The 15002-nt window shown below is 48.6% G+C and overlaps 1 protein-coding gene across 1 annotated transcript; it reads left to right on the forward strand.

Annotated features, from left to right (window-relative positions):
• Nucleotides 1-2113: 2113 nt before the first annotated feature.
• Nucleotides 2114-6578, forward strand: NHLH2 (nescient helix-loop-helix 2). Its single transcript, NM_001396930.1, has 3 exons — nucleotides 2114-3047; nucleotides 3258-3335; nucleotides 4890-6578. Exon 3 carries the CDS (start codon nucleotides 4910-4912, stop codon nucleotides 5324-5326), a length of 417 nt encoding a protein of 138 aa, NP_001383859.1. The 5' UTR covers nucleotides 2114-3047; nucleotides 3258-3335; nucleotides 4890-4909; the 3' UTR covers nucleotides 5327-6578.
• Nucleotides 6579-15002: the final 8424 nt, after the last annotated feature.

A 15002-nucleotide genomic window follows, 5' to 3' on the forward strand; every position in this document is an offset into this window, starting at 1 on the left:
GCAGAGTGAGGCATGGGAGCTTTCCACTGGGAGACTTTGGCCTTGTTCCTGGGTTCTGGGTCGCTGTTCCAGTCAGGCTGTCAGCTCCAGCATCTCTGAGTGGCTTCTTGGGGCTAAAGACACAGAAGCTACACTCTGGCTCTTGTGTTTGATGTGAGGAGATGTGCGTATTGCAGTAGGGCAGCTGGGGAGATGCCACAGGCCCGACATGCCCAGGGCAGGGTGGGAACCTCTGGGTTTAACACAGCTGAGAGCAGAGCAGTGGGGTAATCGGGTCACAGTGGTAGTAAACAGTACTTTAAGAGGTGTCAGAAATGTCTGCTTGTAACCGAAGGGCACTGAGATGCAACTGCTTGGTCTCGTCCCAGAAAGTAAAAATAAGAAGCAAGCCATGTGACGACAGCATCTGCAGCAGAGAGCAGGGTGGCTTGCATGAATTAACGGCTTCCTGGCTGCTTTCTGTGGCAGCCTTAGCCTAACACATGTGCTGTCACCCTCAGCTTCTGTGGGCTGAGGCCTCAGGGTGACACCTTGAGCAGTGCTAAAAGGCAAAGTCACTGGTCCTGAGCCATGGACAAGTGAGAGCTGGAGAACGTCTGCTTCGCAGTGTGGACTTCACCCCTTCACCATCTCCACAGCCTGTAGGGATCAATAGCATAACAAATCCTGTATTGCACAAAGGTGTGGGAGGCAGAGTTGACCAGACTTTCCACACTTCTTCACCCCTCCAGCCTAAGAGAAGCAGGCTGTTGGGTTGACATCATGCTGCTTGAAGCATAGGATGGTGGTCATTTCATAAAATGAGGTCATGATTCTTGCAGAGTCCTTGAACTGTTCAGATCCAGATCTCCAAGGAGCACCGGTGATAGTTACCTGTGAGCTGATCTGAATAGGGATGTGCCACAGCCTCAGTGATTTACATCTGAACCTTCTTGGCTGAAATTTTGATTGCTTCTCTTCCCAGTGGCAAAGGGATTTACTGAGACCTGAAACCTAGGATCTTAAACACACTTCTGAGCTCCATCATGACGCCTCTTTCTAGGCAGACCAGGGCACCTCACAGTGGCGTCTCCTTAAAGCTTAACATAAGGTTTATGCAGATGCAGGAACTCCCTTGTCAGGACCAGAAGAGAACAGGTTTCAGACATATTTCAGCCAAGCAGTCAAGGATCACTTAACCAAGCACCTCCAGAAGCTCCTCTAGAGCCAGGAACCGTGCTGGATACCTATGAATCCAGCGACAGTAGATGGAATCTCAACACCTGAACAAGTGACAGTGTCCCACTGCCTTGGAGACCTGTTCTGGGCAGCAGAATGAAGAAGAATGCCCAAATTTCCCCCAAATAAATATCCATGAGAATCTTCTCACAGATGTTTCTTCTTTGGGGCAGGTCCAGGTGGTGACAAGAGGTAACCTATTGGTCACAGGCACCCCAGGCTCCCGCAGGCAGGGACCCGGCTCCATCCAGACTCCTGTGAGCAGAAAAGTCTTCCTTGCTTCACTGTCTGCATGCTGGAACCTGGGGGCATCGGACAGACAAAGACAGACAAACTGGGGGGGCTCTTTGCCCCCACGCCCTGACTCCAGTAGAGCTGCTCCTGCCCTGCACCAGACTTGTGGGGAGGATGCGCGGACAGGACGTGGGGAGAGCAGAAATAAACACACTAGGAGAAGAGCCTGGCGATTCTCCACAGGCTCAATGTACATGATGCAAATTGATGTTTAAAGCCTATTTATTAGCTTGCATGCAAAATGCCAGCGGTGTTTTTCTAGATCAGTGGGTATCCGATATTTTGGGGGGGGGGGGAGGGGGAGAGGATGGGGACTGTGGGAGCGAGCGTGGCGAGAGACCGTATATCCAGAGGCGAGGCTTTATATCATGGGCTGCTCTCGACTGTTATAATTTGTGGCACAGATTCAGCGAGAATCTGATCTGCTGAAAATATTTGAGCTGTGAAAACTCCCACACTGTGACAGATGTCAAGTCCAATTAAGAGACTCGTGTCCAGGTTTCTGTCCAATAGGATTTCCCATTAAATATCAATTTAAGAGGGAAAAAATGCCGTCCCCTTTTCTCTGAGCCTTTATCTCTTCCAACCATCTCTCGGCTGAACCCTTTGGTACCAGGAGCGGCTCCGCGCACATCTCCGCGCTGTCTGTCTGTCTGTCTGTCTGTCTGCCTGTCTTTCCGCATCCCTCCTCGGCTCCTCCGCCGCTCCGGGAGGAGTGGGAGGAGGAACCGCACTTTCATTTTGTGCGTGAGCGCACCTCGTGCTGCAGCCTTTCCCGAATCCGCGGCGAGATTTTTATTTCTTGGGGTTCGGTGGTTGTTGTTGGGTTTGGTTTTTTTTTTCGTCTGTTTTGTTTTGTTTTGCTTCCCTCTCGTTCGCTCTTCCTTCTCACTCAGAGATGCGGGAGGAGTTGGGAACCTCGGGAGTGGATGAGGGATTCGTTTCTCCCCCTCTCCAGCTCCTGAGGGACCGGCTGAGAAACTACTGAGCCCAACATCGGTCTCCTAACGGGGTCTCCCCCTCTCGTCTGCCGGAGCGGCGAAATAACCGAACTGTGCGGTGCGCTAGAAAAATAAATAAAAAGAAGAAAGAAGGAAAGAAGAAAAAAAAAAAGAAAAGAAAGAAAGAAAGAAGGGAAAGAAAAAAAAAAGGAGAAAAGGAAAGGAAAGGAAAGAAAAAGGAAAGGAAAGAAAGAGAAAGACAAAAGGAAGATACAGAGAGAGAAGGAAGGAACGAGCATTGTGCCCCGACCCACGCCGGGCACCGGGCCGGCCCTGGCGGAACAAAGCGGCCCCACCGCCGGCTCCGCGCCCCGGCTCTGCGGAGAGGCCGAGGGGCGGGGAGGGGAGCAGCCCCGCTGGTGGCACCTCCGCATCCCTTTTGTTACCGATCCCGGCAAGAGGAGGACGAAGAAGGCGATTAATTTTTCTTTTTCCCCCTAAACGCGGCTCGTCGCCTCTGCGGCCCGCTGCCCCGAATTAACGGGCGGAGGAGGGTTCGGATGGGGGAACGGCTCTTTTCTCCCCCGATGCGTCGTAAGTAACTTAAGTTGTTCTTTATACTCCGCCACCGAGCACGGCGATAACGTCTCCGGAGCGCCGGAGGCCGCGGCGAGGGATGAGAGCGGCCCTTCCCCACCCGAGCGGGACGCCGCTCCGTTCCTAATTCCCTCCATTTGATTTTCATTTTCTTTTTCTTTTTCTCTTTTTTTTTTCCCCGAACTGTTCCATGCTCTGCTGCCGGAGGCGCGTCTGAACTGTAAAGGCACCGCCGAGGGGGCGAGGGGACCCGAGGGGAGCGGCGGTGCGAGCGGCGGCGCCGAGGTAAGCGGCCCCGCGGTGCGTCCTGCCCCGGCTGCGCGGGGGTGGCCGGAGGGGGGGGGGGGAAGAAGGAGAAAGGAGCCTCTTCCTGGCTCGGATCGCGGGAAACGACCGCCATAAAACCGAACCGAACGGGGACATTCAGCACGGAGCGGAGAAAAACCTTAAGGCAACTTTCTCCGGGGAGCACCTCTGCTGTTGCCCGTTTTCTCACCACCGCTCCGCGCCTCCTTCCTCCGCCGGTGCGCTCTCACCCCAACCCGCCCACCGCGCTCTCAGCTGTGCCGGGATTTTAAATCTCATTTTTTCCTCCTTCTTTTTTTTTTCTCCCCCTCCTAAGGAGTAGCCGACTCGCTGAGCTGCCCTTACGTTATTCCTCACCCCTGCCTTGCGGGCCTGCTGCCTATTAACATCCAGGGGGGAAGGACCTCTCCCGGGGCAGGGCTCTCCCCTCCCGGCCCCGGCGAGGCTCCGTGCCCGCCCCGCTCTCTGGCCGCCCCTCCGTTCCGTTCTCTGTTCTCGCCTTCGGTTTTCCCCGAGAGCCCGGGCGGACTTCGCCGGGGAACTCCACGAGGAAATGGAAATCCTCGGCGATGGGATTTTTGGGGACGGGCAGTGCCCCCTCCCCGCCTCGCTCGACACCCCCGGCTCGCACACACGCACGCGACACACACACACAAACAGCGTCCAAGGTTATCCCCGAGCGCTGATGTATTGTTTTATTACATGCCGGCGTGTCCCCGTGCGCGCCCGGGTTTGTGCTGCTGTCTACATGACAGATGGTGCTCCGTGAGGCCGCAAGAAGATACGATTCAATTTGCTTTTGAAAGGCACCACGGCACTTATTTATTTATTTCCCCTTTCTTCCCCCCCACCCTTTCCGCGCACGGAGGGGAGAGGAGGGAAAATTTAAAGGAATCGGGAAGTTCGGGCCCTGCTTTGGGGTTTTTCTCCTCCTTTCACAGTTTATTTCTTAATTCGCACCTAAAATACACATCTATATATACATATATGTAATAAAACCAGCGGCTCTCCTGTAGTCCCCATATGGTCGCTGGCGAATAGCGTCAGGAAAACAATAGTAGAAATAATAACGATGATGCTAATAACGATGAAAGGAGCGCAGAGCAAAGAGCAGGAGGAGATCGGGGCACACACGCGGCAGTTCCCTCAGCTCTGACTGGGGAAACGAATTCCCCCACCGGCCCCGCAAGGTCTGGGAGCCTCGAGCTGTGCTTCCCTCCGCTTATTTATCGGCGGCGGTCCGCAGCCCGCAGCCCGACAGAGCGATGGTGCGGCGGCGTTCGGCGGGGGAGGACGGAGGTATTCAAATGGGAGGAAAACAACCCGGCCCGATTTGAGCCGCTGGATGTCAGCTCGTTAGAAAGGCGGGTGTATATTCTTTTATTGCTTTCCGGGCCCGTTCGGACAAAGGAGCGAGCGCGGGCAGCTCCAGCGGCGAGGGAGGCGGCGGCGGGGGCAGCGCTCGGCCCGGGGCCGCTCCGTCGCGGGACGGGGGCTCTGACCCCGCTCTCTCTGCTTCTCTATCCCGGGAAGGCTCCTCCGCCCCCTCCACGATGATGCTCAGCCCGGACCAAGCGGCCGACTCCGACCACCCCTCCTCGGCGCCCTCCGACCCGGAGTCCCTGGGCGGCGCGGACGGCCGGGCGCTCAGCTGCTGCGTCTCCGACCCGGAGCCCGCGGAGGGCGGCGGCGGGGGGGGAGGCGGGGAGGGCCGCGGCGGGGGGCGGCCGGGGCTGCACCCGCCGCCGCTGAGCCGCGAGGAGAAGAGGCGGCGGCGGAGAGCCACGGCCAAGTACCGCTCGGCCCACGCCACGCGGGAGCGGATCCGCGTGGAGGCCTTCAACCTCGCCTTCGCCGAGCTGCGGAAGCTGCTGCCCACGCTCCCCCCCGACAAGAAGCTCTCCAAGATCGAAATCCTGCGCCTCGCCATCTGCTACATCTCCTATCTCAACCACGTCCTGGACGTGTAGCGCCCGCCCGCCCCGACGGCCCCTCGGAGGCCGGAACGGGACGCGGCGCCGCCGGCCAGCCCGGCCCCGAGAGCCCACGGGCGGCCACGGGGTGGAGCGGGGCCCGGCGGCGGGCGCGGCGGGCTTTTCTTCGCGGTCGCGTCGCTCGCCCGCGGGAGCGGAGCGAGCGCTGCTTTAAGCAGAGAAGTGTAAAATGGGATTGTTCCTTCAGGCTGTCAAGTGCCCCTTTATATATATCCAAAAAACATCTTCTTGTGACCTTAAACGTGTGACCCATGGGTGCGGTTAAAAATAACTATTTTTTATTTATGGTAGAAGGAGTCGACAATTTATTTTTTTCAAGACTTATTTATTTTTCAGAGTGGTGGCAATTTTACTTTGGATACTTTGTGCCAATTGTTTTCTATAGTCGGGTGTTTACACTTTTCTCCTGTGGAATATTACGTTTCTAAGTGTGTGTTGGGATCGAGACGGTGTTCTGTTTTGGTTTACTTTCTTGTTTGTTTGGTTTGCTCCGATTATATTGCACTTGTGTGTGACAAGCCTTCTCTCCCTTCCCGTTTCTGTTTTATATACGCCAAGACATTTGTTCTCGACCTTCTTTTCTTTTCCGTGTGCGTGTGTGTGTGTGTGTGTGTGTGTGTATGTGTGTGTGTGTGTGGGATGGACAACCACTAGCACTTAACTAGGAGAGTTTTTTAAGAGTTGTTGTTCTTCTGATCTATAGTTCCGTCCGAGAAGTACTTTGCAAATCGTTTATAAGGGAAGTAGTTCTTTTGTGGGTGTATCGGTGTGTGCGTGTGTGCATATAGGCGTTACGTGTGTGTGGGGCTGAGAGTGGCCTGTATGTGTGTGGTATATTTTTAGGAAAGGACATTTTTTTTTTCCTAAAAAAAATAAAATAAAAAGAAGTAAATCCAGGACTGCTTTCCTTTGTGACAACCAAAAAAAAAAAAAAAAAAAAAAAAAGCTATAACCTGAAAATGTTTCATGTTCTTTGCTGTGAATCTCTTCAAACAAGGAGCGCATTCGAGGGGTGAGAAAGAAAAAAAAAAAAACACATCTGCTATCCAAAGATTTTAGTCTTTTTCAGGGTTTTTTTGTGTGTCTCCGTTGCTTTATATAATGCAATATTTTGTAGTGAAAATAGATAAATCTGGTTTCTATCTGATACGTTTTTCATATCTCTCATGAATGGTGACCTGTTTTGCATATAAATAAAAGTATCAAATAAATGCTGTTTTTTTCCTAATTATTTTTCCCCGTTGGTCTTTCTGTAAAAATGGGGGTTTGACAGAGTCTATGGCCAACGTTGTGAATAAGGCTTGAAACCTCCTCACGATGTGCATGGAAATGCTCCAACAGGTTCCCCTGCCTCTTGCTTGGGTGGGGCAGCCATTCCCCCGGCTCAGCTACCCAGGTGTGGATGAGGCACAGGAGCGCGACTGTCACTGCTGCCCCACAGCAACCTGTGTTAGGCTGCAGGTTTCAAGGCTCAGGCTATAACACCAAACCCGCTGCTGGGAAGCACCTGCTTTGCTGCTTTGCTCTTTGATGTGTCCAACTTCGCAACCAAAACACACGTGTTGCATCTTGCCTGCATGGAGTGGATTTCCTCGCTCTTGTTTAAATTTGGTTATGACCCCGGTCATGTCAGGTCCAATTCTACTGAAACCAAGCAAAGAATCTTGTCCTTTCCCTACTTATGAGAACCTCACCCGTTCTCCTTTATAAGGCTCCACCACTAAAGCCTTCCAGGGGAAACATGACACAGATACAGACTCAGTAACAGAAAGGTTACTACCTGAGTAAAGCAAGAACTTGCTGTCACCTGACTTGTTACATTCTTTCCTTCTTCACTGCAAGGGGTTAATTTTACCTACAGTTTGAACATCACCATCGACATGGGCAGGCTGCATTCAGTAGAAGGAGCACATCCATTGTTACTGGCTTTAGAGATAAAACCCTCCCTCCCCTCCCATTTTTACGGCTGACACTTTGTGCAGTGGTTTAATTAAGTGTGGTCTTGCCCAGCTGAAAAGCTGCATGCAGAAAACCTGTCAGAGAGGCTGTTAATTCCACTTTCTACCGATGCACACTTTCTGAGTCCCGGGGGACACACACAGACTGGGTAGTTCAAGGCACAGTTATCAAATCCAGCAACTTCCAGTGCTGAAATAACTCCGCCGCTTTGGAGATGCTCTGCTTCAGGACAGCCTTGTTTCTTGGCATCTGTCTAAGTTTGGACACTGGTCTGATGTGCAAGTCCTGCCATCCAACAAGTCTTCCTTCTACCAGCATCCAGGAGAACTTAGTTAATATAAAGATTAACGTGTTTTTCCTTTCCAAGTGTGGGTACTCATGTTTTAGGGAAGAGAGTACAGTGACTGCAGCCATCCATGGCTTATTTGGGCACACAGCTTGTGGGATAAGGAGATGTGAACACAGTGTCCCTCTGCCCATGAAGGGTGTTGCAAACACATTTTTTGGAGTAGTGTAAACATCAGCTCACAGGCTGAGGGATGCTCTAGCATGGGCCCCACAGTGATATCTGCTGATATCGCTGGTATCAGCCCAAATGTGTCCTGAGTCTCAGAGACATAAGCACAGCACTCCTTGCCCCAGCAGTGAGGCCAATTCCCCACCAATGCACACTCCTGCAACTGTCCCCACCATGTTCCCCATGGCCTCTTTGCAGTGAGGGCTGCAGATTTGGGCTCCTGGCCAGCAAGGTTTCCATCCTACAAGCACAGATGAGAGTATTGCCAAGGTGGCTGGGTACTGCTGGGTTCTGCTCAGATTGGGAAGCAAAAGCCTTATCCGGGTTGAATTATTCCTACCATTCCCCAAGACAATAGAGAGCACGACTGCACTCAGAGAGAAGGCAGGAAGGGCTTTGCTTTTGGTAACAGCAGAAGGATCCAGCCTCAGTTTTAACCTACAGAAGGGCTGGGGTGCATGACCTGAGGATGTGCCCTTTTCTTCTGAACGCAACTATTTATCTGGTACAGAAAATTGCTTCTCCCTGCAAAATCCATCTCACTTCCATCCACTCACCACCTTGCTCATGTTCTCTCACCACCGTGACATCAGCAAAACCACTTTTGTTTTTCCTCCTGCGTTCAAGAAGGAAGTCATTCTCATCCAGCAGCTGATGACCACTGAAAACAAGACGTAGGTTTTTGCTCCCACATCCCCCCCCTAAAAAAAAAAAAAAGATTAAGAAAGATCTGAATAGTACGAACAAGCTACAAGGATAACACAATGAAAAGGCTGCATGACTAAGTGCTCTAAACTCTGGATTTATGGATGAGTAAACAACTTAAACTCCATCTCATTGCAAGTCTGCATTACAGAGTGATAAATTCTAATTATGTAATCAAAGTTACTTTGCCTACATCTGTGTTCCTTCAGCAATACAGGACTGAGTGATCTTGCACAACGTTATGGTGGGAACAGGATGGAATTGCTCAATGGAAGGTTACATCATGTTCAGCCAGTCCAGCAACCACAGGGCAGAAAGAAGGAGTTAATATTTCCTCGGTTTGTAGTGATTAAAGTTAACATTGAAGCTATGTTCAGGTATCGTTCTTTCACACTTGAAGAGGAGCTCATCCTGCAGACTAAGAAAGAAAGCATATTCAAAGACAAAGAAGGCAGAGCACTACCCCCAGAGCATCAGTTAGGGATAAAATAAGCGATTTAAGCCCAATTCAATGCTATATATAAGACACACAATGGAAACCTCCAGCACTCATGTACAGAAAGCACTTTGAATGTATAGATCTCTAATACCCCAATACCACGGATATCCAACATCTTCTAAACATAAAATAAGATGTTTTAATCCATTTACAGACCTATATAGACACAAATAGATATCGGACACAAAATGCATTTGCGCTGATATTGTTAGGAAACGGGGTGCCTAACAGATTCAGCCGAACCCTACAAACAGATCCATACTCTGATACAACAACTGCAGACAATCAGCAAGCCAAAAGTAACCTCTACAAATAAACACACTGATTTCCATGGGACTGTAGCACAAAGTACTGTCTTATTCCTCACGTGAACCAGGTAGTATATTACCACTTATATTTACAGCAGAGAAATACTGAGGGCCTTGGCTACTATTTGATATCTTTGCTGTGTTTCTAGCAAAGAGTGTATGTGTGTGTGAGAGAGGGAGAGACACAGGGGGGTGGGGAGCTGAAGGGGATGCTGTGTATGAAATTCAACAAAGAGATGGATCTTTTCCATTATACAGCCATGAAGAAATACCAGAGACATTCTATCTGTTCATGTATCCAGCCATCCTGTAACCCAATTAACCCAGTCCTTTTAGGGGGAATAAATACGTTCTAATATCAGCCATTATTTTTCAGTACTCTCCTTTTATTCTCCAGGGTGGGACAGATCAATAACCACAATAGCAACCGACCCAAAAGGCAAAGGCAATCTCCTGGCACTTCTTATTTATTTCTTCAGAGGCAATTCTGTTTTTGCCGTCTCTTCCCCTGGTGACGGATTTTGCCTTCCCTGCCCAGAATGGCCATGTCGCTTTATCCTGGGCTCTATTTGCATGTGGGTTTCAGATTTGTCTTTGGCTCCTCGCGCGGTTTGGGATGAGACTCTCCTGTCCCCAGAGAGGGGGGCAGGTGTTGCTCCAGTCGAGCGAATGGAACCAAATTACAGGACCGTCTGTCGCCTCCTCTGGGAGACGGCGGAGGGAGGGGAAGGCGGGGTGGGGAGCGGGATGCCATATGACAGAAAAGAAAAGCAGAACATCATACTGATGCCGATAAGAGCTTGGAAACATGAGTCACTCCAGCCCACCGCCCCACCCAAAACTAGGCAGCAGCCACCTGAAAGAGAAATGTCAAGAGCAGAGACAGAAATAAATTGGGTCACTGGGCTGGAATAACTCGGGCTTGGAGTGAAACAGAGCTCAGACCCAGTCAACTTGCAGGCACATAAGCACAAGGCACAAGGTTGGGCTGCCTAACACAGTTTTCTCAGCTCCCCACTGCATGGTTCGGTGGCCCCCAGGCCCAGCTCCTCCATAAGCAGCTCAGTGCTTCTCCTTCCTCAGCCACGAGTTTCATGGCTATAGAGGTGATCTGATATCATGCCCACAACTGCAGCCATCCCTGCTCCCAGCGTCCGGGGCTGCAGCACTGGAGTTCCTCACTAAGATATGGAAGATAACTGGAGAAAGCTGCTTTGGAGACAATTACCTTCCTGGAGCAAGGGATGAAAGAAGATGATAACACAAGTGTTTAAACAATGAAAAAGAGCACAAAGTTAAAGAAAGGCAGAACCATCCATATCAGCCGTACAGAGGGGCCACATCAGTAAGAAACTGAGCACAAGGCAAGGGAATTTGCATGACGATGGTGGGGTAATGCTGTGTGAACCTGGGGCATATGCAGGTGGAGCAATGAGGAAGGATATCAGCAGCTAGGTAAAGCTGCTAGCATGGGAAGAAGGGGAGAACCTGCTCCAGCAAGCCAGAGGCAGCAGTTTGCTCTGGGCTAGAAATGAATTCAGTCCAGGAAAAGATAGACACCAGGCAAGGGGGGAACTGGAAGGGGTCAGTAAATAGACTTTAATCATGGCTAAAGTGATGGACCGGCTCAGGAACATCTTCTCAATGACCAAAAGAAAAGGGGTTTGTCATACACCATCTACCCTTCAGTGAAGTCCCCTCACTCTCCTTCCTCAAAACTTCAGCACGTGGAAGTGGCAGAAAGGTTTGCAAACCCCAGGACTGGGGCTCAGCTTGAGCTCACAGACAAAATAACCACAAAGAAAGAAAATGAAAAGAAAAGCAGAGCAGAAAGCAGGATGGCTGTGTGTAGACACACAAAAACAAGTCTTTCCCACATCTCAGGCTTTCAGACTCAGTATTTTCAATACTGATTTTTTTTTTCTGCTCATTCGAGCAATTCCAGGATTTAAGACAGGCTTCAAGACTTTTCCAGAAATGACCCTATATGCAGGGCTATGTCACCCTAGGATGTAGTCACAAACCTGTATTGGAATTTTGTTATTCCAGATAATAAAGGCAAAGACTTACCATGAAAAATTGCAGAAGGACTGTACAAGACTGATAAAATAGCACAAGAAATTCAATCTAAATGAAGTGATAAAGTGGTGCACGCAGGGAAGAATATTTCTGACTCCACATTCAGCTGATAGGTCCTGAGCTAGCCACAGAAACAAGATCTTGTAGTTATGATATATTGTTTCTTGATAACATCAGCTTGGTTCTTAGTGGCATGGAAGAAAGAAAATGAAATATTAGATATTATCATCGTAGAGAGAGCAGAGCAGGTAGAAATCAAGACTGAGAGTATAATTATGTCATTGTACAAAATCAGGGTAAGCCTGTATCTTGAAAACTGCACATAGCTCTGGCCCTACAGCCTCTCAATACTACACAGAATTACTACAAAAGCATCCGAGAAAGTCAGCATGGATAAGCCAAAGTACAGAGCAGGCTTCCTACAAGAATAGCTGAGTAAAAATGACCAAGTGAGATGTCATTTTACAGAAAGCCATTGTGTCCCAGTTAACAAGAAAGTGGTGAGAAGGGACCAGTTGTGCACTGCCTTCCAATGTAGCAGGTGGCATCAGATAAAATTGCTGAGTGCCAGGTTCAAATCAAACAAAATGAGATGTCTTGCCACATCATGTGCAGTAAAGCTGTGGAACTCCTTCCTTGGAAGATTGGGAAAACAAAAGTGTTAAAGAGGTCAAAGGACAGCAGCTCACAGAAGACCAATCTGCCAAGGATCTCCAGATGTGCAAAAGCTGTTTTCAACTCAGGCTATCCTCAAGCCATAGGTGGCTGAAGGCCAGCAGACCTGTAGCAGAAATGATCATGTATACCTCCATTATTATGATATCCCCCAGGCACATGGTTTTTGCCCAAGTTTGAACTAGGTGGATGTTCAGCCTGGCTCAGTGCAACTGTTCTTACACATGTCTTCACGCGCTGAAGGAAATGAATTTTTGACAGATGACCAGTTCTCACAAGCCTCGGTCTTTTTGGCTCCAGACACAATAACTTTCTGTTTGGTGAGTCCCCAGAGGGCCGATGGAACAAGGTATATATGATCTTTTGGATCAGGAGGGAGGAAAGTTTTTTCCTGAGGTCAATAATCAAAACAAATGTGTTTTTCCCGAGAGCTAAAATGCTGGACTCTGATGTCAAACAAAGGTAAATCTACAGTACTTCTACTGATCTCAACAGAAGTACTCAATTGAGTACTTCTACTTAGAATTGTGAGAGTAACCAAAAGGATGACGTTGATTATGTACAGTAGGATGGTCAAATTAGCTGCAGATGAAAATGACAAGGGTCTAAAGAGAGAAAGAACTGATGACAGACTTGAGAGTTTAGTTTCAGACATACTGGTCACCAAAAGCTACCAAAATTTGATATACCATAGACTCAAGATGCAGAAAGGAGAAAAAATAAGGAAGGGGAAAAGGACTTTAATGTGGTGACTAAAAGAGGAGAAGCAAGAGCAGGAGAGTATAAGAGTTATCAGTATCCTATTAAGGAAACAGCCAATTGTCTTATAAGTCCATTCCATTGGGACTTCTCAGGTATTCAAAAGCGTCTCAGATACAAGCACTTGTAGAGTGATATCTTGTGTAATTATTGAAATAATCCCAGTACAAGCAGATCAGGCTAAGTTCCATGGCCAAGGCCATCTCCAGCGTGGGACAGGTCTTCCTACTCAGGTAGGTATGGTGTTTCCAGAAGTGGAATCATTCCTGATTTCTCAATGGGAATAAGAGAGTGTGAAGACCTAGGGAATGAGAAAGGATCTTCAAAGGTTTAAATTACCTTTCTGTACATAGTCATATGTACATCTCAAAGTCTATACTCTCTCATTTACCCTTATAGCAGAGAAAGGGTGGATTTCAAAACAAGTAGCCCCCTAGGCTGTCCCAGTTCAGGGCTCCCCACACAATGCTCCTCAATACCAAAGCATTTCTTGAGAAGGAGCTGCCAGATTTCTTGACCCATGAGGTAGCTTCACGCAACATACAAAGTAAATCAGTGCAAGACTTCCCTACTCCATTCACCTTGTAACAGTATGCAAGATTAGAACCTTACTCTGTAGAGGTGAATTTGCCTCACTTGACCTTTTCTTGAATCACTGTTAAAGCAACTGTCAACGGTGGGCTTACAGAGAATGCTTGACCTGCAGACACTCCTCATATCTCCTCTGTATCATTTCAAGACACACAGGACTTCCGCTACCAAGCAACTTCCTCCTCAACAGCATACGAAAGGTGAGATGACTATGTGAAATAGGATACACAGGCTTCCAGAGTACATGGTATTATGAGAAGACAATGCCCAGAGTCGAGTCCCATCAGTAGCACAGGGATTCTAACATCAGACCACATCTTGGCCAAAGGATAAAGAAACCCCGTAACTTTTTTAACCATGCAGATAGAATTATCAGTATTTAACATGATCCTATCAGAAATAGAAGTTCAGGCAAGAGCCAGTATAGCATGAGATATTGAGACAGATCCTAGTGGGACTGATATGTCAAAGTCTGCAATGCCTCTTGGTTTTCAGGTTTAATTCAGGAATATCAGAAGACAGCCCAAGGACAAAATGCACGGAGAAGATTGCATGTGGCCTGAAACATAGCCTTTCTAGGGTAAAGCTAAGACACACTGGCAGAATAGCACAGAGAAACCTGCATTGCTTGCTAGCATAAACAAGCCATAATAGCATTTACTGCCTTTCTACTCAGACAAACCACATTTAATTACCTTGTATCCAAGTTGCAATAATCTGGATGCAGATAGATCTGAGTAAATTGAAAGGAAATGGATTTTACATGACAATGTAGAAAGGAAAAGCACATTAAGATAAGGATGATTAGGTGTATTGGAAGAATGGAAGAACCTTGTAAAAGATAATTGGATTCAAAACAATAGCATCTTCAGCAGGGGAATTTCTGTCAAGTGGAAGTTATACCACCGTCACAATCAGAGAAGTGTCTATACCAGATTGGCTACTTTTTTTTTCTATGCATGGTGGATCCTTGAGTTTCTCCAAGAGTCGCAGCTTCTGGCTTGATCAGTACCAACAGAGCCATTTCTCTGGAACTTTCAGTCAGTCTGGTATTTCTCCATGTCTCACATCCTCCTGGGAGACACCATATGCTTTCTTCTTCTACCCTTTACATGTTCAGACTGCGAACTATCAGCAGTAAAAGGATCTAACCTACCTAGCCTCAGCTAGTTCATTCTTTTTATGGGAGGTACATGAACTCTTGATCGACACAGGTACTTGCCCACTTCCATGAGGTGACTCGAATACTCTGGTATGTGCCTCTGAAGAAACCAGAACTGGCTACTACAGTCTGAGGCAATCACAAGGGGCTCTGAATTACTGTTTCTAGCAGTGATATCTGAAGGAGAGAAAGAGAGCTGAGCAGAACAGTGCCTAGCCATAATCAGTTAATTTAGTGAAGCCCTAGTAGATTCATCCACCAAACTGGGAGGCAGCTTTCAAGCAATTCAGCATCCCAGGCCATTCTGATTGAGAGCTGTGGGTTAGTCCTGCTTTATTGCAGGTCATTGTGCTACAAGAACAGGAACTCTCACTAATCACAGAATGAGAGTTAAAGGC

The sequence above is a fragment of the Gallus gallus genome, chromosome 1 (assembly GCF_016699485.2).
Source record: "Gallus gallus isolate bGalGal1 chromosome 1, bGalGal1.mat.broiler.GRCg7b, whole genome shotgun sequence".
In the NCBI taxonomy this organism is placed as follows: domain Eukaryota; kingdom Metazoa; phylum Chordata; class Aves; order Galliformes; family Phasianidae; genus Gallus; species Gallus gallus.

Bases quoted from the DNA above. Each gene is read 5' to 3' on its own strand.
- NHLH2 (NM_001396930.1), top strand. From the start codon at position 4,910: ATGATGCTCAGCCCGGACCAAGCGGCCGACTCCGACCACCCCTCCTCG.